Source organism: Enoplosus armatus, chromosome 2, assembly GCF_043641665.1.
Source record: "Enoplosus armatus isolate fEnoArm2 chromosome 2, fEnoArm2.hap1, whole genome shotgun sequence".
Classification (NCBI taxonomy): domain Eukaryota; kingdom Metazoa; phylum Chordata; class Actinopteri; order Centrarchiformes; family Enoplosidae; genus Enoplosus; species Enoplosus armatus.
In genome coordinates, this window is record NC_092181.1 from 15,443,463 (window position 1) to 15,467,891 (window position 24,429).

At 42.2% G+C, this 24,429-nt stretch overlaps 1 protein-coding gene across 1 annotated transcript in view; it reads left to right on the forward strand.

Annotated features, from left to right (window-relative positions):
• Window positions 1–23,533, forward strand: part of klhl5 (kelch-like family member 5) — a 24,445-nt gene extending 912 nt beyond the window's left edge. The window contains exons 2-13 of the mRNA XM_070914532.1: window positions 3,577–3,765; window positions 9,288–9,424; window positions 10,102–10,298; window positions 12,008–12,220; window positions 16,457–16,643; window positions 17,285–17,509; window positions 18,268–18,343; window positions 18,557–18,643; window positions 19,853–19,927; window positions 20,298–20,435; window positions 21,546–21,717; window positions 23,477–23,533. Of these exons, the coding sequence (XP_070770633.1) occupies window positions 3,577–3,765; window positions 9,288–9,424; window positions 10,102–10,298; window positions 12,008–12,220; window positions 16,457–16,643; window positions 17,285–17,509; window positions 18,268–18,343; window positions 18,557–18,643; window positions 19,853–19,927; window positions 20,298–20,435; window positions 21,546–21,717; window positions 23,477–23,533 (1,753 nt within the window). The remainder of the gene's footprint in view (window positions 1–3,576; window positions 3,766–9,287; window positions 9,425–10,101; window positions 10,299–12,007; window positions 12,221–16,456; window positions 16,644–17,284; window positions 17,510–18,267; window positions 18,344–18,556; window positions 18,644–19,852; window positions 19,928–20,297; window positions 20,436–21,545; window positions 21,718–23,476) is intronic.
• Window positions 23,534–24,429: the final 896 nt, after the last annotated feature.

The window sequence follows — 24,429 nt, forward strand, 5'->3', positions numbered from 1 at the left end:
CTGGTGCACACAGGGCAGGTGGAAACTGTGAACGTGCTCCTACTGAACATATAGACTGGGGGATTCACCCAGCACGAGGCTGTTCTGACAGTATGCAGTGGTGGAGGGCCACTCATTACATACACACAGACAGAAAGAGGGAGAGAGAAAATTATGGCTGGGTACCTTTGGGACAGCATGTGGTTCACTGATTTCTCAACCTCCTAATGAGGCTTCGCCAACCAGCCTCTGTAAGAAGACACACAAATGCACAAATGCACACTCTTGTGAATATGGGATTTTCAGAGTCAAATTAACAATATGACTCCAGGGCTGAGCTCCGCATGTAGCTGCATACTGCACTTGACATTTATATTGTTTTGCTTTCAGCGACTGATTGTCCAGCTTTTTACTCACAATCCTCAGTGGCTCTTTTGCATGTTTGTGTGCACATGCATGATGGAGTGTGTTGCATTGGTGTGGCCATCCAGTGATGGAGTGGTGTGAAAAGGAATTTAATTAATAGTTGTCATGGAGACAGCAAAACAAAGCAATTAGGGCGTCATAACTCCTGCATCTGCACACACTTAACAGATTTATGTTTTTTATTATGATGCAGCAATAAATGTGATGAAGTAAAGGGAGGGATACAGACAGCGAGTGTGTCTGTCTGTTTATGTGTGTGTTTACTATACCGGCGTAATGATGCATCTGAAAGCCTCCTATCATACTCTGTGTTCCCAGGACACACATCAGAAAATATAAATGATTCATAAGACACGCACACCAACACACACTCACACTTTAAAACAGCTTTCAGTGGGAGCAAACGCAGATGTATTTCTTAAATCGATGAATGTGATGCTCTTTCATTCTACACCCCATTTGTTTTCACCACAAATGTGTATGTTTGTGTGTGAGGGAGACAGAGAGAGAGAGAGAGAGAGAAGGGGAGAAATATGGTTTTAAAAATATCTATTGTTATGCAAGGCTTGATGTCATTCAGTGATGATGGGAGTCTGGCAGCTCTTACACAGAAAATTACTTCTGCTTAATGGTAATGCACACGTAGACACACACCAGCCACATTAGCATAGGCAAAGACAAAATGATCATGATGGGAACCTGAACAGATCTTGAGTGTATATTGTGCATGGGTATAGCCATGGCCCTGCACATGTTGTGGTTGCTATAGAGATTATTTTCTGCAGCATACATGTGCAGCTCTGTGCATGTGTGTGTTGTGATTTGTATGTGTGCGTCCCCTCTGAGAGCTCCTGTGCACAGTATGATACTCCAAGAACACGAGTGGCAAAATCCCAAATGGGATCATGGGAAGGGACGCGTACAGAATCCCAGAGTGGCTGAAGGCTCGCCTCGACTCCGCTGATCTCCTCCTCTCCCTTTTACTCCCCCCCCCTTTAATCCTGGTGTGCCTCCCTTACTCACTCTCTCTCTGCCTCTGTCCTGGGTTCATCTCTGCCCACCCTTGTCCATTCATTTGCCCCTCTCTTTTCTTTTTTCCCTGCTAATGTGTTGGGAAACAAAAGCGTTTGCATGTGTGTCACGGAGGGTTTGACATGTGACCACGGCAGGCACCGTGGCTGCTATGATCACGTCATATATCATGCTCACAGAACTAACTTTCATTTGCATTAGCTGTTAGCCTACAGGCTAATAAGGCTAGATAGTTAATCACAGGGGAGTGTGCATGCAAATGTGGGTGTAAAAGAGAGAGAGAGAGAGAGAGGCAGGGAGAGAGACTCTAAATGGCAGTTGTGTGAGTGTCCTTGCCTGGTGCAGGGGTTTAAAAAATCTGGCTGCATGGTGTTGATTCGCCCCAGACACACTCTCTGTTTCTCCTTTCTCCTCTCTCTGTTTCTCTCTCTGTCCATGTTGAGTGCCTGCCAGGCTCAATTAAGGGGACTGGAAGGCAGCGTTCCCCCACTTCAAAGCCATCTCCTCTGGCAGTATTTAGCCACACCATTCGTCTACATACACACACACACACACACAAATGCACGCACACTCAAACACAAGAGAACAGGAAAGCTAGCCAAAAAGCCTCCTTGGAGGGTTAGAGTGGGATAGGGAAGAGAGAAAACTGAGGCAAAGATGGATGTTGGGATGATGGGATGAGGTGGAATGAAGTGAGTGATGGATTAGTTGAAGATATAAAAGTGAGGACGGGAGACGGATACAGAGAAGTAGAGGACAGGGGCAGAAGGAAGAAGAAGAAGACTCCTGCTGTTGCACATCAGCTGCAGCAGCACACACACAAACCAGAATGCATGCATGAATACACATGCTGTGAACAACTTTCCTTAACTGTGTCTGAGATTATATTTGAAATTCAATTCAAGCCAATTTCAGCCCAAAATCACAAATTTCCCTCAGAATGATTTAAACGTGCAATAGCTGATTATATTTGGCTACATGGGGGCAGCGGAAAGAGGCTATAAATACAACACTGACATTTTATTATCTTTTTAAGTTGATATAGCAAATTTGTTAACAAACAGCAGAAACGGAGCAACATTAGCATTTATTCTGAGTCATATTTCTGCATGGCTAGCAAGTGTTAGTCCAGTATTCAATCTCTTTTACAATATCTTTCTATCATTATCTCTCTCTTTTTTAAATCATGTTCTGTACACAAGCCACATTTTCCAGTGCCTTCCCAGAACTGCTGTTTTGCTTTCTCTCTGTTTATTCCTGAGAGGATATGCGTGTGGAAAATTGCGATTTAGGACAGTATCATGTCCAACAAACACACACACACACACACATACACACACACACACACACTTCCACAACCCTAAAAGAGTGTGATTTCTCTTTAACAGTAGAGTCGAAATGATTCATCCTTGGAGTATCAGTTCATTTCTTATCTCTTTGTGCTGTAGGGCCTGTCCTGCCACTTCTGCTGCTAAATTAAAAATGGAAGTACAGCTCTGGCTCTCATAAATTAAATGCTGGTTTGGGAGCCATGATGGCTGATGATTCACAGGGTAGCTATACTTTGGTGCTTATCTTTGACGAACACACATGCAGACACCAAGTCACACACATACACACCTCATCAGCTCAGACTGGAAGAATGAGACATAACAGCCTTGAGCTTCAACACTTCCACTTGTGAATAGCGAATGTTGAAGCCATCCTGTCCCAAAACCCTGCTTCATTTCCCGTTGTTGGTACAGATACAAGGAGACTGGTTGCTATTAGGGAGCAGAGTAAATTACTGCATATCCTATGGGCTCAGCTCCCGCAGCTATTTAATTGGCAGCTTCTCTTTTAAGTGGGCTAAATTTATCTGGCCATTTACTCCTAGTAATTGGACCATTAAAGAGCTTTTGTCTGCTTCTGGCGACATACAGTAACCCTGTTGAAAAGTGAAGGAGAGCGCGAATACGTGTGAGGGGCTCATGGAAGACACAGAGCAGCTGTCATAGCTCTCTCCACACATCTGTCTCTTTGTCTTGAACAAAATAGAATCGGCATCAACACATGCACTCAAAGCCTCTGTCTCCATCTCTCTCTGTCTGATTGTCTGTGTGTGTCTGTCTTTGTCTGTGTGTCACTGTGTGGGCGTAGGACGTCTAACAGCAGCGCCACACTGTCCTCATGCGTGTCCATGGAGCCGTGTGCGTGTCCAGAGGAGTGTATGTTCACCGCTCTATCCCACGCCGACGTCACCTTCCGCAAGATGGAGGGCTACCTGAGGTCCCGACAGCTGTGTGATGTCATACTGGTGGCTGGAGACCGGCGGATACCTGCACACAGGTAGGAGCAAAGAGACACTAAAGTGTTACACATGCATTACAAATATTTTGATTTTGAATAGGTTGGATAGGATGGCTATTCTCATTATCGGTTAATCTCTTAATTATGTTTTTGATTTTGGGCCAAAAAGAGTCAGAAATTGTGACAAATTTGCATATTTCCAAGAGCCAGGGTGATGTTTTTAAATTGCATGTTTTGTCTGACCGTCCAACAGTCCAACACCCAAAGATATTCAATTTACCATTACTTAAAACGTGTACCTGTGCTATAGGGGCAAAATGAAAGATTACATGATGATTGTAATCTTAAAAAACATTATTTGGGGAAATGAAGGTAGAAATATAAGGATATAGGAGTTTTAGTTTTTGACAATATCATAATGTAAAAACGTTTCTTTTTGGGTGGATTATTATTTTGGCTACTTCCCCTATGTTACAGGCAGCCCAAAACTTGCTGATCACTCTGTGAAGCATACACACTATAAGTATTAAACACACACATGCATAGTCACTCTCTCTATATATATATATAAGATACTGAGAAATGCAAACACACTCTGAAATGTACACTGATGCACACACAGATTTGTCGTGAAACAGAAATCCATTCAGAACTGAAAGAATTAGTCCATCAGCAGTCATTTTTTTGCCAAATTTGATGAAAACTTTTGATCATCCAATAAAACGTTTCAGTCAGTTTTCAAGTAAAAATGCCAAACCTATGCTAGTGTCAGCTTCTTTAATAATATATTTCTCTGTTTCATGTAATTGCAAATTGTACATCTTTGTGTTTTGGACTGTTGCTTGGACAAAACTAGCAGCTTGAAGACCTCACCTTGGAATATGAGAAATTGTGATGGGCAGTTCTCACTCTTTGATGACGTTTTAAGAAAAAACAATCAATCAGTTTATTGGAACAACTGGATAATGAAAATAAGCATTAGTTGCAGCCCTAAATCCAACATGTACATCAAACCTTGCACTATGCACACACATTAACTCAAACACACTCAGACGCAGATATGATGACACATACTGCACACACAGGATACTGTTGGGAAAGAGTCTTTCACACACAGCAGAACCACAGTCATAAAAAGCCCTTTTTATTTTTGTACTCTCTCTGTTCCACACATAGTCAACTGAGCCTCTGAATCATGCATCAAACACACACACACACACACACACACACACACGCCTGTCACCCACCTCATAGCCCCCACTACACTGCTCTGTCGCTGGCGCTCTCTGGGCATGTGGCCACCGGTGCAGCAGCAGGGTCCATCTGCACAAGGATGAGACAGAAGAGCGGTCCTCCACCAGCAGAAAGACTCCTTTTCTCTCACTGCCTTCCTCTTCTGCCTCATTTGAGTTAGTCCTCCAGGCACAGATGGTGACAAACAAAAGACCCTGCTGTATGAGAATCTTAATGGTGTATGTGAAAGAGTGTTTCGGCATCTGAAGTTGTGTGTTTGTGCGCCAGCAAGGGGGTGGGAGCAAGACGTCTTTGTTTGAAAGTGGTTGTTTTGTTTGCAATTGATTTATTGTATGTGTAGGATAAAAGCGCTTTTCTGGGAACAAAACACACACCCTCTTTCGCTCCCTCTCTCTGTCTCATGTGCACACAAACAAATACACCGTACATGCTGAATAGGCCACTTGTACTGTATATATAGCTGCATGTTTCTTGTGGAGTTTGTGCAAGCAGCGCAAAACTCAAGCTCTATATGTGCTTTAAAAAAGTAGAGCACAATTATACATTTTGTCTCTGGGGATGTACCCTACAGACATACAGTATCTTGCAAATCTATTTTTGTGCCCCCATCTGGACACCTCTGCAAGAGTGCTACCTTAACTGCTTTTAGTAAGTATACCTTTAGTTCAGAAACTTTCATGTGCAGTTATTGTAGATCAATAGGTTTGTATCTGGGGCCCATTATGTGCATACTATTGTTCTTGTCTGTTTTTAGGACAACTAGACTGAGAGTCTACAGCCATGCTAGTGTCTTAAGCACAGCAGTGCTAGCATGTTGATGTTTAGCAGGTATAATGTTTAGCAGATGATGACACTAGATGGAAAGCTAAGGAATAACAAAATTTCATCCAGTGGAGACGATAAATGTCTGTACCAAATTTCATGGTAATCCATTCAATAGTTGTTGAGATGTTTCACTTAAAACCACAAATGTGAACCTCTTGGTGGCGTTAGAGGAAAAGTCAGGGGATCACCAATGTCGGAAGGAAACACCTTCCGGGGAACATGAATGTCTGTCCTAAATTTAATGTCTGACAAACCAAGATGTTGCCATCCCTAGAGCCATTAGCAAGGCTAAACAAAGTACTTCTCCTATACCTTTATTTTTGAGTATGTGTAGAGAAAAGTCGTAGTTGTTGAGTAAGTCTCTCCTACCAGCCATGCTGATGTATTCCCCTCTCTGTTTTCCCTCTACTGTATCTCTGCAGCGAGCAGCACATCCACACTCAAACACAAACAGACACACTGCTCAGTTTCCAGCTCTTGCCCTCCTTTCCTGAGTCCAACTTGTCTGTTTCCTGCTTTCCTCACTCTGGCATTTTGTCTTCTCTCTGCTCTTTCCATTACAGTGTGACACACTGCCTGCCATGTCTCTGTCTTCAGCAAGGTGCATTTGTGCAAATAACCCGGTGCTGTATATAGCCTGTGTCGCTCACTGGGAGTCAGACAGAGACCCACATGAAAAGTCAAAGCGTGAAAATGCTGGTTGTGTGTGTGTGTGTGTGTGTGTGTGTGTGTGTGTGTGTGTGTGTGTGTGTGTGTGTGTGTGTGTGTGTGTGTGTGTGTGTGTGTGTGTGTGTGTGTGTGTGTGTGTGTGTGTGTGCGTGCGTGCGTGCGTCAGAGAGAGGGAGAGATAAGACAGAGATGCCTGACTGGAGTACTGGCAGAACAACTTCCTGCTGACTATAGTGTATTTTCATATCTTTGTCTGTAAAACACACACACACACACACACACACACACACGGACACACCGCTCTTCTCTGCTTCAGTCTATCTGTCAAGGTCCGAGTGTCACACTCAGTAATGAGGTTATACACATGTGCATAATACATACACATTAAGTACATACACATACACATCCAGGTCTGTTGACCATGAACACAGAAAACACACACAAGGACACACAACAGCCGTTTTTACGTGAAAAGCTGTTGAACAGAGGTCTAATGTGAGCTTCATCATGATCAGTTTACTTATCATCGGCCATATTTAGATAAGGACATTAAAAATACTGAACCCTGCAGGCTGTATATGTCTTTCGCATTAGACAGTCACCACCTTATTTACAAAGACATCTCTAAGAGCAAAGAAGGAAAACTACTGCCTATGAAATATTAAATAACGATTAAATACTTTATAGTACTTTTTTTAATACCTTGATGTTTGTGAGTGTGTGTGTGTGTGTCTGTGTTTAACTTTACAGTGACATGAAAGGGTAATGGATTGTTGCGGTGGGGAATTAATTAACTGTCGTCTGACAAGTGACCTTAAAATAATTCCTCTCTGTCCTTCCTCTGGCTGGCTCTCCATTATGCCGTCTTCTTTCTCAGACTCTCTCGCCTCTAAATTTTACATTGACCTTACATTAAGCATATTCCTCTCTCTCTATCTCACTCTGTTTCTTTCGTTCCCGCTCGTCCATTAGCTCAGCTGCTGTGATCGACACATGCAAATTGAATAATCTCTCTGACTGCATGGATTGGCATGTCTTCTATAGTGCATGCCAGGACTTGATCTGACTGGCGTTGTGTCTTCTTTTATATTGTTTTGTGTGGATGCTTCTGTGAATTCAAGCCATGTGTAACTAAAGAATATAGAAAAATGTAGAGAATAGAAAAAATACTTTCTTACATGGGATAGTCAGGCAAAAATAACACTATACACTACACTATAAAGTAGTGCAGTAGCCATGCTGCCCAAAGGCCTTATGTTATTTCTTCTTATTCTTTTGCCTCTTGTTGTTTTCAGAGAATATCACTATGTTAAGATGATCACTGGTTTTAGATTGCAACATTGTAAAAAGCCAGGAGATGTTTTACCACATTGTTAAAGTGCTTTAATGTGAGAAAAGCTCCATCTAGAGCCTCATGGCATCTGTGTGTACATTGTGCCATTTTTTCCAACTATATTTAGTTTCATAAAGTTTAGAGATCTTCTAATGTGGCACTGGTTTCAAAGATAAATAACCCTAAAAAAAACAAATGAGTTCAGGTCAGTCTCCCTTATGTCATAATTTATGGTTCTTACTGCTATTGAGGGAAAACTTGCTCCGCTGCAGTTTAGCTGTGAAGTATTTAAACGTCTGAGGACATCAAGCTCTTTACCCTCAGTATGCTCACTATGCACAAACATCTGGAGATGCCTTAGGCCCGTGCCAAGCTTTTGTTTGCACAGTTTTCTTCTGTCTCTAATAACATCTCTTCAGAGAGAGGAGCATACATGATGAGAGTCTCATTCGGAGGGGATTTATTTCTTTAGGGGAAATTAGGTGATTTCATATTTAATATTACATGCACTAATGAGTGATTATAATCCTGTCTGGAGTGCTCACGTGAAGGATTTGTTTCCCTCTACTAGCACACTTGTTGGTCCTCCTATCACAGTTTGGAGAGATAGAAGGCAGTAACATTACAACACATGCTTATCTCTCTCTCTCTCTCTCTCTCTCTCTCTCTCTCTTCTCTTCATTCTGACTTGTACTGTGTTGAAAGTGATGCAGGAATGTTACCTGTAAGATTGCCATTGTGACTTTTATGTAAGTAAAGTGATTGGGGTGCTTATTCAGACATGAAACCAACATTAACATCACATTAATTTAAAGGGGCTTAAGTCTAAATCTAAGTCTGTCAAGCAATGGCAAAGGTATAGAATAGCAGTCGGATAAGAAAAAATAAAACTTTGATGAGTCTTGTATGAATGAGTGGAAACATGTCAGTGTGTCTCCTAAGATGGTGTGATACTCTGTTTCAATGCTGTAAAAGCCATGACTTACGTGACAAGACATTATTTTGTGAATTGTGTCACCTCTTCTCCACTTTACAGCTCACAACACTCATAATGCACCACTCCCACCTCATAAGGTCCGACCCCGGTTGGTAGTGCAGAATTTCCACTCTTCTAGCTGGTTGGTTAGTTGGTAGGTCACATAGAAAACGCATATCTGTTGTGACCTTCAGTCATGCAACTGTAGACTTTCCACAAACTAAGAATACACATGTGGTCAAACAACAAACACCCAACAAGCACTTAATTTGGAGCATACTAATGCTACTCACATGTGTATTTACTCTGTGATATATTTACACGATGATAATGCTGTGCGTTGTCTGGTTGTGTCATCAGTTCCAGGCCGCTCTTTCCCTCTCTAGTCTGCATCTTTTCCCTGTCAGTCCAGACTCGTCCTGTCAGCAAGGTCAAAGTATTGCGTTCCTCCATTACAGCCGTCCATCCTCTCTGACTGATGCCTGACACTCTCGCCCCTCACAGACTTGTCCTCTCATCCGTGTCGGACTACTTTGCGGCCATGTTCACCAGTGACGTTAGGGAGGCCAAGCAGGACGAGGTGAAAATGGAAGGAGTAGACCCTGATGCATTGTGGGTCCTGGTGCAGTATGCATACACAGGTACACACAAACTGTCCTGCTGCTGTAAATACTAGAACACACCAAATGTGTATTAATCCACAGCTGAAAATAGTCCCGAGCTAATTATTTATTCTTGTTTGAGTAACATTTGCTAAAAATTACAATGACCCGCTGTTTTAGGAAATTATGTAGGAGGCTTTTTTAAAATTGAAACTGTATATTTGTGACCCATTTTTAAAAATGAACATCTTCAGTAAGAACAAAATGGGTTGCCACAATAAGTTTTGAGAGACAGAGTAACACATTGTTCCCATCAACCTCACAATGACTTTGTTGTTGTTTAAGACAAACAGACAATAAAAAAAAATTGGGTTGCTGATGTGCATTGTTGTATCTCTCCAACAGTAATTGTAAAACATTTGTAAAGCCTACTAATAGGTTTTGGGTTGAAATTTAAGGTGGAAAAACAAGTGATGGCTAACATCTCCAGGGAGCCATCTTTAGCAGCCGTCATGTTCCCCATGCTAAGTAAATGGATTCATTTCGGTCTCAGTTCTATGAAAAATGAAGGACTTTTATGACCAGTTGCTGGAGTTGATGGCGGTGTTACTTTTTACTCCATTTTTAAATAATAAATCTTAGACACTTTGAAATATGCAGTCTTTTTGTGATATCTCGTCATCTAACTGTCTCCATCCCCTCTCTTTGTCTTCCAGGCCGTCTCGAGTTGAGGGAGGACACCATCGAGTCTCTGCTGTCGGCCTCCTGCCTGCTACAGTTGTCGTCTGTGGTTCAGGCCTGCTGTTCGTTCCTCATGAAGCAGCTCCACCCCTCCAACTGTCTGGGTATCCGCTCCTACGCCGACGCTCAGGGCTGCAATGACCTGCAGAGGGCCGCTCACGCCTACACCATGGTGGGTACACCTGCAGTCATTGTGGAGCTGCCGCAAGAAAATGAATGAAACAACTGCGTGGGAAAAATATGGATCTGAAAATGATGTTGTAGATTCAGGTAGACCACAGGTGACGTTAAGGCTTTAACAATTAATGTAAGAACAACAAACCGGCTTCTTCTCTTCTTCCTCTTCCTCTCACAGTTATCCGCCTCTACCTCTATACAGTTTTAACCAGACAGACTTTGGTCATTTTCCAGCCTTGATGTTATTCTTGGTAACAAATTGATTCCTCATTCGCAACGCGCCACACTCCATTATCGCCACAATGGCTGTTTTCAGCACAGGGTTGCTATGGTGACTATGAAATAGCTCCTCCATGGACTTGATTATTCTTTTTCTTTTCTTGTTCTTCTCGTGCCTTTTTTTTCCCACCTTGCCTCCCTCTGTGAGTCTGTCTCTATCAGCGTCAATGTTCCTCTCTGTCTTCCTTTCTCTTTCTGTTCCTTCGTAAGTGGATTGTTGTTAAACTTTAATCTGGGGTAATTATGTCGTAGAGGTGGTTTTATCTGGGTGTGACTGTCTGTGATTCACTCACACACTCTTGTTCAAACACATACACAGCTCACAGGATTACATTACAATGTGGGAAGAAGTGTACATTGTTTTCCTTTCGTTTTTATGTTTTAAATGTTTTCTTCCCACACATAATACTTCAAATAAATATAATTCCTCAAAACCCTCAAAATGAATACAGTTGAAAAACACAAATGAGAAATAAGAAAACATGTCTATAAAAGGTATGGCAAACTATATAGTCACAGTACAACAACAACCATTATTGTCACAATTACACACAATTACTGAACATAATGTGTGTTAACACTGAGGACATGTACCACAAGTGCTGTTTGTGCAGTGGCCTCTATGTTTAAGTATGTAGTTCACTCACTACTAGAACTGATTAATCGATTAATCAATTAGCTGAAAATTAGCCTGCAGCCTATTTTGATAATCAATTAATCGTTTTAAGACATTTTTCAAACAAAAATGCCAGAAATTCCCTGGTTTCAGCTTCTTAATTGTGAGGATTGTTTTTTTTTTTTATGGTTAACTATATCTCTTTGGGTTGTCTGTTGGACAAAAAGAGCAATTTGAAGATGTCAGGAAGTTGTGATGGACTTTTGTTACCATTTTCTCTCTACTTCTCAAGCAACCTCCCCATCTTATACCACTAAAGCATTCCAACCTCTTCTCATCCAGACCCCCTTTTTTTCTCCAGCTTTTCATCTATCTTCCTCTGACCTTTCTCAAGCCCTCATTTCCTCCCTTTTTTTCTCTCTCCTTTCTTCCCTCCAACCCTTGATCCCTTTCTTCTCTCTACTCATATCTTCCTATTGTTTTTTCTTCCTCTCATTCCTTTTTTCATCTGCAGTTCATTATCAGAATCAGACTCAGATGCAGGTTTACTGCCAAGTAGGTTTTCACATGCAAGGAATTTTACTTGGTGTTGTGGAGAGAGAAAATTAAGAATTGTAAAAGTCAAGAGCCATAAATATGAAATAGAAATGTACAATCACAATATGTAAAATATATATATATTCTAAACTCAAGAGCTGTACAGTGTTTAAAATATAACATGTACTGTATTCATTCATCTGTTTACTCTTTTGAGACTAATGTGACTCTTTCCTTCTCTACTCAAACCATTTCATCTCTCTGTCCACCAGGAACACTTTTTAGAGGTGGTGGGAGGCCAGGAGTTCCTGTTGCTCCCAGTGGAGGAGATGGAGAGGCTGCTCACGTCTGATGACGTCAACGTGCCAGACGAGGAAACGGTGGTAACCTCTTTGCTAACATGGGTCGGTCATGACACCACCGCACGGGAACGTCACCTACCGTTGCTGCTGGCTCACATCCGACTGCCACTGCTGCAGCCACAGGTGAGAGCTGTTGTCACATGTCATACTGCTGTAACTGCTTTATTTAAAGTGGCTATAATCAATATGTATAACAATGTATCAAATGACAACATGAAAACAATGTGACAATGTGAACGGGGTCGCTCCTAATGATAATTATCACCCAATCTGCAGCTCCCCTCGGCTTTACAGAGCTTTATAATTGTAGCCTAGTCTTCAACTTTATTGTTTTGGTTCACTCTCATAGCTCTCATAGCGACGTTTTCAGCAGCTGCCCCCAAGTGGCCAAACAATCTGTTACTGCAGTTTTAATAATCTGAAGTGCACCCATCCAATGTGTTCTTCTCCATGCAATGCTCTCTTTTTCCCATTTTAAAATCTTTATATCTCCCTGCATTAAACTTATTGGAATCATTTCTATGTAAGGATTTACTGTGGCACTACTGTGACTGTGGAGTCAGCAGCCCGTCTTGACTGAATGTAACCTGAGTTTTAAAATTACATTGACAAAGAAAATGTATTAATGTGGATTGGTCCCGTCGTGGCCGATGACCGATCCACTTGTAAGGTTAGTATTTGCTCTGATACTGAGGTATCAGTACATTACATCCCTATTAATAATAATGAAATAATAAAAGCTTGTGAAACAGTCTGTCAGCGTCTCGACATTATCAGGTGCCTCTCTCTTTGTTTCTCCATCTTTTCCTTTCCCCTTTGTCTCGTCCCTGTTGTCTCTTTTTCTGTCTCACGCTCTTAAATCAGTTAAATGGGCAATAATGAATCCGCATATTGCTGAGAAGCAAATGGCGAAAAGATTAATTACAAACACTAACAAGAGCACATTAACTAGCTACTGTGTTCGTGAGGTTGTTTTCTTCTTGGTGTGTCGCATCAATCAACACATTTTGAAGCTGAAACACATTAATATTGTAGGAGCATTGTCAAAGTTGTTTATGTCTCAATGTCTCTCACAGTAAAGTACGAGTTTGTATCAGTCTACCTCCTGATGATCTGCTGGTCTTTTTCCACTCACTATCCTCTTTAGGCAATTAGAAGGACTATAGCCATCACGCTAACCTTAAATCACAACCATTACTATGTTAGGTGTGTGCTTGTGTTTGTGCCTGTGTGTGTATATGTGTGTATTTGAGTGTGTGTGTGTGTGTGTGTGTGTGTGTGTGTGTGTGTGTGTGTGTGTGTGTGTGCATGTACTGTATCTCCACTCTTTCTGTCTCCTCTTCCAAGCTTGTGTAGCAGATATCTCGACTGGTAATGTAATGCTGAGAACTTTATATGCTAGGCAGAACCTCAGTTGCTGCCTAGGGTGTTGGATGTACACACAAACACACGCACGCACACGCACACACACACACACACACACACACACACACAGACTCACACACACGTTATAAACTTAAATCAAGTGTGATATCTCTCTTAACTGCAGCTAAATTATCTGTTCTCTTCATCTCCCTCATCAGTCATTTCCCTCACTATATATAAAGAAACTGTGGAGATAAAACTCCCCTTGTGCCCCCACCCCCCTCTCTCCATCTTCTCTGCCTGTGTCTATACATCTCCCAGGTTTTGCACTTGTGCGGTATACAGTATGAACACCTCAGATATATGGCTTTGCCCTGGTCAGCTGAAATCACAAGTAGCTGTAGCATGTAATCAGGGGAGAAGATGGATGGCAGAGAGGTAAAGCAGTGGATATCTTTAGAGCAGAGAAAGCACCAGCAAGCCAGACGTAGAGCTTAACAGTGTATCACCCCCCCCCCCACCACCATACCTACCTGATAAATAAATTAACAGCAACCTCATGAGCTGTGAAATGCCAATAAAACGACGTATAAACCTCACAAAGACAACCGATCAATATTCATCAGCCAATTAGTCAACTCTCTATCTAGGCCGCCGTGCGATTACTCATCAAGAGGATGTCAATGCACCAAATTAATACCTTTAATCCCTTCTCCCCATCACCACTGTCACACACACACAAACGTAAACACACGCAGCACACACTTGGTCTAATCTTCTGAGAGGAGCATCTGTGGGCTGTAAATTAGCACGTGTTGACCGTCTTCATCATTAATGATTTTTGATGAATCTGCCTATTATTTTCTCGATTAACCATTTGGTCTCAAAAAATGGCAGAACATTTTTTTTGCTTAACTTTCTGAAAAACAGACAAAGAAAAGCAGCACATTTTCTCTTTTGAGAAAATGGAACAAGTGAATTTTTGGCTTCAGCCATGCTAACATGCTCACAATCAGAATCAGAATCAGAATGACCATGCTGACATGCTGACATTCAGCAGGTGTAATGTTTATCATGTTCATCATTTTAGTTTAGCGTATTAGCATGCTTACATTTGCCAATTAGCACGAAACATATAGTATAGCTGAGGCTGATGGGAATGTCATTAGTTCTGCAGGTATGTAGTCATAAACAAAAGCACTGGACAAATTAAGATTTTGACCTGATGATGGCACTAGAGGAAAGGTCACCATAGAGGATCCCCAAAGTTAATAGGCTTCATTCTCTGTGCACCATTTTCATTGCAGTCCATCCAATGTGACATTTCACTTAAAACCACAAATATGAACCTCATGGTGCCGCTAGAGAAAAAGTGAGGGCACCCAAAGCCAGTATGCTTCACCTTCTGGGGACCATGAATGTGAGCAACCGCCAGACCGACATTGTCATCCATCTAAAATGACTTGAATGATTATCAAATTATTTGCAGATTCATTTTCAGATAAATTTTTTTCATCAATCAACTAATCGATTAATTGGCTAGTAGTTCCAGCTCTAGTGTGTTGTGTGCGTGTGTTCATAAAAAGTCAAGATGGAGACAGGCAGGGGCTAGTAAGAGTACATCTTGCACAAGACGAGAGAATATACAAAGTTGGGAGATGTGTGTTTCTGTCTGTATTGGAGTGTCTGTGTTTGTCATGAGTGTCCGTGCTGTCCAAGTGTGAGCTGAAACAGAGAGGGGGACACTACGTCCGCTGTGAGGTAAAGAGAGGACAGAGAGGAGAAGGTGGGACGCCTGCAGGATTCAGTCTTATCTCGCCCTCCACATTCAATCCTTCACAGCGTGATGGATAAATAGCACAGGAGAGGACAGACACGGCTTTCTATCTCTGTCCGTCTTTATCACGCGCGCGCACACACACACACACACACACACACACACACACACACACACACATACAAATGAAAGCCGAAATGGCGTTCACCCTAATTTGTCCCTCTGTGATTGTATGCAGTGAAAGCGTGGGTTCACCCTGGCGTGTAAGCTGCTTATCCATTTAGCATGCTTGCTTTACGCTCTCCACGTCTGGCTGGGAAAATTGATTTTATATTCAGTGACCAAATTGAATTATTTAGGCTGAATATTTCTTTTCTTGGTGGGAAATATGGCGGAGGAAAAAGAGGGTGTAAAACTAATTTAGCTTTTTTTTTCTCTCTTTTATCAAATATCCTCTATTATACTTGTTCTCTGTGATTGAATCGCAGCAGCCATTTTCTGAACATCCCCACTGACTTAGCTTTAGCCAACACACACACATACGTGCCGGCATACACACAGTCTGGAAACTTCAAATTACTTTTATAAAAAAAAAACAGTCTCCTCGGGAACCGCTACTGCTTTCCATCTATTAACACACACACATACACAAACACACACCTATCTAAATGTAAATCATGTAATTCTTGCCTTCTTGCCTTCAGGGAAAACTTGCTTCCCACCACCCTGCCGCTCTCACAGGCAGTGATTTCCTGTGGATGTATTTTAAGGAACAGACTGCTGGATTGAAGTTCTTCATGCTGCAGCCCCTGGCTGTGTGTGTGTGTGTGTGTGTGTGTGTGTGTGTGTGTGTGTGTGTGTGTGTGTGATCGTAGATGAGGTTAGAGGGTATGGACTGAAAGCTGATGAGATGTTGAGGACAGATTAGTCCTCTAGCGTGTCAGATGATAAGTGTGTGCATGCTCGTGTGCGTGTGTGTGTGTGTGTAAGCACTAATGGCTGCTGGTCTGATCTGATCTAATCTCTCAATCAATGAGAGAACAGCTTTCTTTCGACCCTCAGACCTCCACAATCAGTGATAACATCGTAACCCACACTTGCGCACACCCACAGTACACACACCCTGCATTTGTTTCGACTGCTTGTTGATAGCAGTTGTCACGTGTCCCCTGTGTGTTCATATGTTGTGGGGTTTTTTTGTATGTGTGCGTGTGTAGTTCTTGGCAGACCTGGAGTCCAACCCTCTGCTCCGGGACAGTATGGAGTGTCAGCGGCTGCTGATGGAAGGGATGAAGTATCACCTGTTGCCCCAGCGCCGGCCCCTGCTTCAGAGTCCCCGAACCCGGCCCCGCAAGGCCACCGTTGGGGCCATGTTTGCTGTAGGGGGCATGGACGCCACGAAAGGTAGAACAGTCACATAATCACACATTACATATATATGGTGTATATACAGACATATAGATATATAGAGACATATTGACCAGGGACGTTGTGATTACGTGGTCGGCATCTTAGATAGAGATGCAATGATTAGTCGATTCATCAGTCACTCAAACAAAAAAGTATTACTATTTTGACAATAAATTAATTACATTTAATTTACATTCAGTTTCCTTTGGTGATGGGCTTTTTTTCACCGTATCACTGACATTTCACTGACAATTGATTAGCCCAAGAAAATAATGGGCAGCCCTAATGTTGAACTTAGGCAGCAGGATGACCCACATTGTATAAAAGAAAACAAAATTCATAGATATTTTCTACTATGGCTTAATGGAATAATGGAATCTCAAACATATCTTTAGTGGAGATCATCATAAACAGAGCTCATTGATCCTCTGTGTCTCTCCACACAAAAACACAGAGTCTACTGTTGGGGAGTAAATGAAAGTGGTATAGTCCTACCTTGACCTGACGTCTCTAGACCTGGACAGGTTCATCAGTATTTTACGAATTGTGTTAAGAATGGGAAGCACAAAAAGAAAAAGTTGCGGAAGAATTGGAGCAGGACGTTTTAGGTGTTTTACATGTTCTGTTTTCTCCAGGTGCTACCAGTATCGAGCAGTACTGTCTGCGTCGAGACACGTGGAGGCAGGTAGCCACCATGAGTGGACGGAGACTACAGTTTGGTGTAGCTGTCCTGGATGGCCGTCTCTATGTGGTGGGTGGCCGAGATGGACTCAAGACCCTCAACACTGTGGAGTGTTACAACCCGCACAGCAAGACCTGGAGTGTCATGCCTCCCATGTCCACACACAGGCATGGCTTAGGTGAGCCCCGTGTTTGAAAAGAAATGTGATGTACCAACAGTACGCGCTGAAAGGGGCTCGGAAAGGTAAATTAGTCTTGAGTGTCAATAAAGATTGCAACATACTGGCTATTCATAGAGCAGCTGTTTCTAAGAGGATGGATAATGTTTATGTTATTTAAATTTTGATTAAGACATCATACAAGTACAACTTATACAAGTATTTTAAAGAAAAATGCAACAATATTTTTTATTTTTTTTTTGTGATATTTTATTGATCTTTTCTCAAACAATTGTCTTTTTGCTCCAAAAGCGGTGAGGTCAAAGGTCAGTTTGAGCTGCAGAACAGCACTTCTGCAGTAAGTGATTCAGTGCCATGTTCAAGAGCACTTCAACATGGTGGAGTGAACCTGTGTATTTGGTTTGGAGGACAGTCTCCCCACTCACTGTGCAAGCCTGCTATTACAATGACAAAATGTGATGAGGCGTGCTGTGCTGGTGCTTCATTGTTTTTATAAATGCGTGCATGTGTGTAAAGGGAGGTGGGGATTCAGACACACACATCTGGCACCACAGATGTTCTTGCAGATAAATCCCCTGAGTATGGAGGTGTCAACATGCTGCTAACTCTGCACGCCTAATGCCCTGGGTGTGGTTGCACACACAATAGAAACTCACACTCTTGTCATAAACGTGTCTGGTCTTATGAGCATGTCCGAGCCAATTTTGTTTTGTTAGGTTGCCATGATTAAATCCTGTATGTGTGGTTGTGTATCGCAGGTGTAGCTGTCCTAGAGGGGCCCATGTACGCAGTAGGAGGACATGATGGCTGGAGCTACCTCAGCACAGTGGAAAGGTAAGAGGATACTTCACACAGCTGCTTCATTCTATGTTATTTACTAGAATCAGTTCACCTACATTATTTTCTCATTTACCTCTTGAGGTATCTAGACATGCAGATAGTTTTGGTTTTATTTGACAAAGTTTTGAGATATTTGCCTCTGATATCTCTGTTTCCATCCTAATACAATGAGGTGACAGTTTCAACAGGGACTATTATTTTTACTAGGTGGGATCCCCAAGCTCGCCAGTGGAGCTTTGTTGCAAGTATGGCTACACCCAGAAGCACAGTGGGAGTAGCTGTACTCAACGGCAAGTAAGTAAGAGCTCACAAATCCACTCACGTGCTTCACAAACCTACATTATATCCAAGTTATAGATTCAAAATTAGCACATGTTCTGCAGCGCTGAGCATGCTTTTAGACAAAAAGAGACAGTGTTATTTATACTGTATAACTGTATACATGTAGATACTGTGCCACCCTATATGTTGCTCATTATAGTAAATAGCCTCTATATGGCAAACAAATCCAGTTCTTGTGGTTTGGAAAGCAGAGACCAAAGGAGAACATTTTTCAACATCTTGAAACCAAATAGTTTTGGTGCTGCAGCTAAGTCCCTGAGCTTTTTATCCAGAAGAGAAACAATATGAATTTGTCATGTCTCTGCTTGTTTGGAAGATGAAGGTCACGTTATGTTGCTGTAACTGCTCTGCGAAAGGCCTCCTTTCCTGCAAAGTCACACTGCAATATCAAACACTAATGGCAAAATCCTCACAGTCGCTCAGCACACACACACACGCACACACAGACACATGCACACACAGTCACATATTAATAGTGGGATTTGATAAGTTCAGGATTTGAGTCTTCTCTCTTGCCCCAGAATTTATTAGAACTGCAATATTGCATCCTTGTTTTTTTTTGTTCAGTGCCTCCGAGAGACGCTACAGACAAAAGTTTTATAGCAGCTAATTAATACAGAAACAACTGATTTGGTTAAGCATGCCCAGCAGTAGTGTGTGTGTGTGTGTGTGTGTGTGTGTGTGTGTGAGTGAGTGTGTGTGTACGTGTGTGTGTGTACGTGTGCACGTACACGTGCGCGTGCGACGCTGCATGCATTTGTGAGTGTGCATGTATGTGTTATGTATTCTCTGGGCTCTCTCCCTGATGGAGCTCATTACTTGCTCGACTGGTTCTGATCCGCTGCTTTCTTTGCCCTCCCAACTACACATCCATGGATGCGTGTACACACACTCAAACACACACACACATACACACACTCACACACACACTGAGTGACTGCTCGGGGTTGATGCCCCAAGAGTGTTGGCTGATTGATTTTGCTCACCTCACATTGTCCCCAAACACACTCACACACACATAAATACACCCTTATACCATCTGTTTCAGTGTCACTAAATTGAAAAGGGACTTCCATTCTCCAGAAACATGTGCGGCACTGTGAGTGTGTGTGTGTGTGTTTGTGTGTCCAGAGGGATAACACCATCTTCTGCCTTCCTCAGGTTGTATGCAGTAGGAGGTCGTGACGGCTCATCCTGCCTGCGCTCAGTGGAGTGTTTCGACCCCCACACCAACAGGTCAGAGACGACAGACTCTATTTGACCAGAATTAATTGCCATCACCTGCTTTATTTGCTGTGTGCTGGATCTCCAGCGAAGTGCATCTGTGCTTTTAAGGTTATTTACCCACACATCAAAGGAGACAACTAACCCTCTCAGGACGTTAGAACAGACTCAAACAACTTCTGTTCATCAAGCACATTCATTATGGTCTTCATGGGAAGGGCTGAGACGAGGTTCTTATTGGTCCCCAGCAAATAATGTTTTTTTGTTGGGGGGTTTTTAAACTGATTTTGAGTCGGCACATTTGTCAGGTTTTCCTCAATGTTGGAGACAGACCCCTTTTTTTTTCTCTTGTACTTTCTAATGGTTAAACTACAATCTACAGGTGGAGTAGTTGTGCTCCTATGGCTAAAAGGCGTGGAGGTGTGGGTGTGGCCACATGGCATGGCTTCCTGTACGCCATTGGAGGTCATGATGCTCCAGCCTCATCCCTTGCATCTCGGCTAAGTGACTGTGTGGAGAGGTGAGTGTGTATGCACCAGATGTGTGTGTGTGTGTGTGTGTGTGTGTGTGTGTGTGTGTGTGTGTGTGTTGTGATTAAGGAATTGTAACCAATGAAACATGCGTACTCTATTACAGTTCTCCATTTACTGTGTATGGATAGGTTTTTGTATTTGATATGTCTTTTAGTTGATTGCTCACTGTATATAAAGTTTAATTAATTAGATTATAGTGTCTCTTGAATTAATATTAAGTTTCTGTTTATCGAAAATTTGACAGTCCTGGTGAAGGTCAGTGTGACCTGTAGGTAGGGGTTAACTTCTACTCATAGTGGTTTTCAATAAATAGTTCAACATTGTGAGAAATGTGTATTTGCTTTCTTGACAAGAATTCTTTGAAAGAAATGAAGTGAAGTACTGAGCTAGAGTCAGGACACTGTTAGTTTAGGATTGCATAAAGACTGGAAGTGGAGAAGAAGCTAGCCTGGCTCTGTCCAAAGTTCAAAAATACACCAACCAGCACCTGTAAAGCTCACAAATTGACATGTTGTTTCTCATTTGTTTAACTAGTACACAAACAGAAGACAGTTTGTGGCTTTAGGGGGAGTTACGTGGTGGAACTATTTCCTGACAAACAGATGTAGCGCGAATTGCCAGATACAGTCAATGAGCACAGATTTTAATAGAGATAGCTATACAGGCATGATGGTACCATAACCAGCAACCTCACAATGATGACAAGACTCCGGGAAATTACTGTGCCGAGAAATAATTACACAACACTACTACTAAAACCCCAAACTGTCATTCTTTTCATTTTTGTGCGTATTAAAAACAAATGAGAAACAGCATGTTACTTAATGAGCTTTAAAGGTACTGGTAGTGTGTCTTTGAAGAGCCAGGCTAGCTGTTTCCCCCTGCTTCCAGTCTTTATGCTAAGCTAAGCTAAATGTGCCTCCTTGCTTCAGCTCTACACTTCATGCACAGACATGAGATGGACATCGATCTTCTCATCTAACTCTCTGAAAGGAGGCGGTGAACTGTATTTCCCAAAATGTTGAACTACGGACCATTCTCTGGAGTAGAATAAACTTACCTAATGTTCGTGTTGTGTGTGTGGTGTCTGTGTACAGGTATGACCCTCAGACAGATGTGTGGACGGCAGTTGCCCCCATGAGCATCAGCAGAGATGCCGTTGGTGTTTGTCTCCTTGGCGACCGTCTCTATGCTGTGGGCGGTTATGACGGGCAGGTGTATCTCAGCACTGTAGAAGCTTACGACCCTCAGACAAATGAGTGGACACAGGTACACACTCAAACACACACATATGCAACACACACATATAAATGCAGTTTATATACTGCATGTTTGGAGGGAAACAGTCAATTTAATAGCACTCACATACGCAGCACATTTATATGTATGCACTTGTTCATACACTATGTACATAGACGCATTGACTTCAGTAAAAACAAGTAATAAATCATGATGTAGACCAATAACGTTGTTATTTAAACACACAGTCACAGTTTGACCTTCCTCCAGCTCCTCTGCCATGTATCTTGGCATGTTTTCATTGTTATGTAAATGTGTGTTTTCCTCATGCTAATATTGTCCTTGCCGCCGCAGCAGTAGGGGAAAGAGGGGACGGTTTCAAAGTTGAACGATCTCATTCAACAGAAGTGTTTCGCACTTCAGTTTATACCTCATCTCCTGCATAGCCCCAGACGATTTCCAACCAAAGTTGCTGGAAATCTGCTATTTTAGAGACATGCACCATGCTGAGAACAAGATGGGGTGTCGGGTGGGCGGATGTAGAAGACAGAGAGCGCTCAAACTGACACAGAGGGATGAGGACAAACTGAGATGTGAGGGGACATGTTGAGACCATTAAATGTGTCCTCTGTTCATTGTCAGAAACTGAAACAAACAAACCAGTGGATGGGTTGTCGGTCCTGTCCTAGTAGCGTCACTTCCCCTGCTCGCTTTAGCACAAATCTGTCAATCTTTTTACTTTCAAGACAGATAACGTGGGTGGTAAGTTCATGTTTAAAATTAGGTGACTGACAGGCATCTCTGACTGTCTGTGGCTACAAAAACTAACAGGACTAGACAACCACAAAAGACACAAAGCTTCCCGCAGAGGCAAAGGATTATCGTCACCTCCCTGCTGTGCTGAAGTCAGTGTTTCCTTGCAGGAAGGTCTGACGCCAAATATCCGCGTTGTACATATCCCACATTCACATAATAATCCATTCCCTTATGTTGGCTAGCTGAGTTTCAAGTTCATTGTTGACCTTGGAAACAACCCTTTAGCAGTTGTTCCGGAGCTTTCCATCCTATCACATGATCTTTATCAGCAGCTGGAGTTGGCCAGTGGAAATGTACACAGAAATTTCCATTTTTTTCTGAGTTAAACCTGCAGTAACACATTTTGACCCCTTGGGGGCAGCTGAAACAAGCTGTGAACGCAGCACTGACATATCACCTTTTAAGTTGATAAGTCGTGTCATGAGTCATGTTTCTGGCCACCTGGTGAATGAAAGTCCAATATTCACTCTCTTTTAACTTTTTAGTCTCTTTAGCAGCTAAATGCTCCACTGTGTTCACCAGCTAGTCTCTAACTGTGTCTGTTTGGTGCTGAGCAGGGAGTGTACAGTGGGTTTTAAGAGCTTTTTCACTGAAAACAGATGTCGACTGAAAATGACACTATGAGAGCGGTGAGAGTTACCCAAAACAGTAACGTTGGGGGCCAGATAAATAGCCATTGTTATTACAAAAATATTGATTATAGACTCTTTAAGGACTTCTCATTCATGTTGGCTTAAAAGTTTTCAAGATTGATGACTGTGTAGTATTGACCGTATCCAATAGGTTTAAAAAAAGCCCCCCAAAAAGTAATAACATTTTCCCAACTCCAAACAGGAGCATGTGATCTTTTAACACGTGAAACATGAAGATGACATAATTTCACAGAACTACACTGATTTAAAGTTCGAGACGATCCATTGCTGCACCTTTTTATCATCCAGCTGTGATTCTTGTGTTTTCTTTGTCTTTCCAGGTAGCGCCTCTGTGTGTGGGCAGGGCAGGAGCATGTGTGGTGGCCGTCAGACTGTGAAAACACAAACACCAACATTCAATGGCGGACTGTGCATGATGTGGCTCAGAGACCCTCCTCTTTGTCACCGCTGATACCAAGAAACCCACCTGCCTGCCAGCATGTGACCAACACCGGGAAGTGAGAGACTGATTACTGAACACACTTCGGGTCTTGCACTTCTGCAAAGTCAAATTTTACTCTCCTCAACGACTGCCTATGATTGATTTTAATGGTTAGACTTTGGTTTCTATTAAAATGTTCACATTTCAACATTTAAATCTGAATCCTGAACCACCACGACACCCATGATGAGGAGGAATCTGCCGTGTTTATCTGAGCATGACAGAACAGCTGTCTCGCTGTTTTTTTCCCCTCTCATGCCTATTATTTTGTTCCTGTAGACAAGGTGGGACTCACACACACACACACACACACACACACACACACACGCATAACATAGCTTCTGTTTCTGCTGACAGAAAGGTTAGAGACACAGACAGCGATTGTCAGGACTGTTGAGATGCCTCATCATTTTACGCTCTCGTTTCTTCCTAACAGTATCTGATAGTGTGTATTGATGCTATTTTACTATATTTCCCATTATTTTATGCTGCGGTTGGCAAGTGCCCTCCTCCTCTTTCTCTCCCTTTCTTGCCCACTGACAGATGAAAGAAAGACTTTGACATAATCAGCACAACCTTATCAACAGCCATACTGTAAGAAACTGTGACGCTCTTTAGTCAAAAACATATCATCACACTTTATCTAATATTTCTGTCTTCCATGTTGCATTAGCTCACATCTGAGTGTACTGTGATATGCAATTTATTGTAGCTTTTTTGCAAGCTACACAGGCAAGTGATCCAACTTTTTGCTATTTCTTTTAACCTTGTAATTCTGCCATTGTTCACATA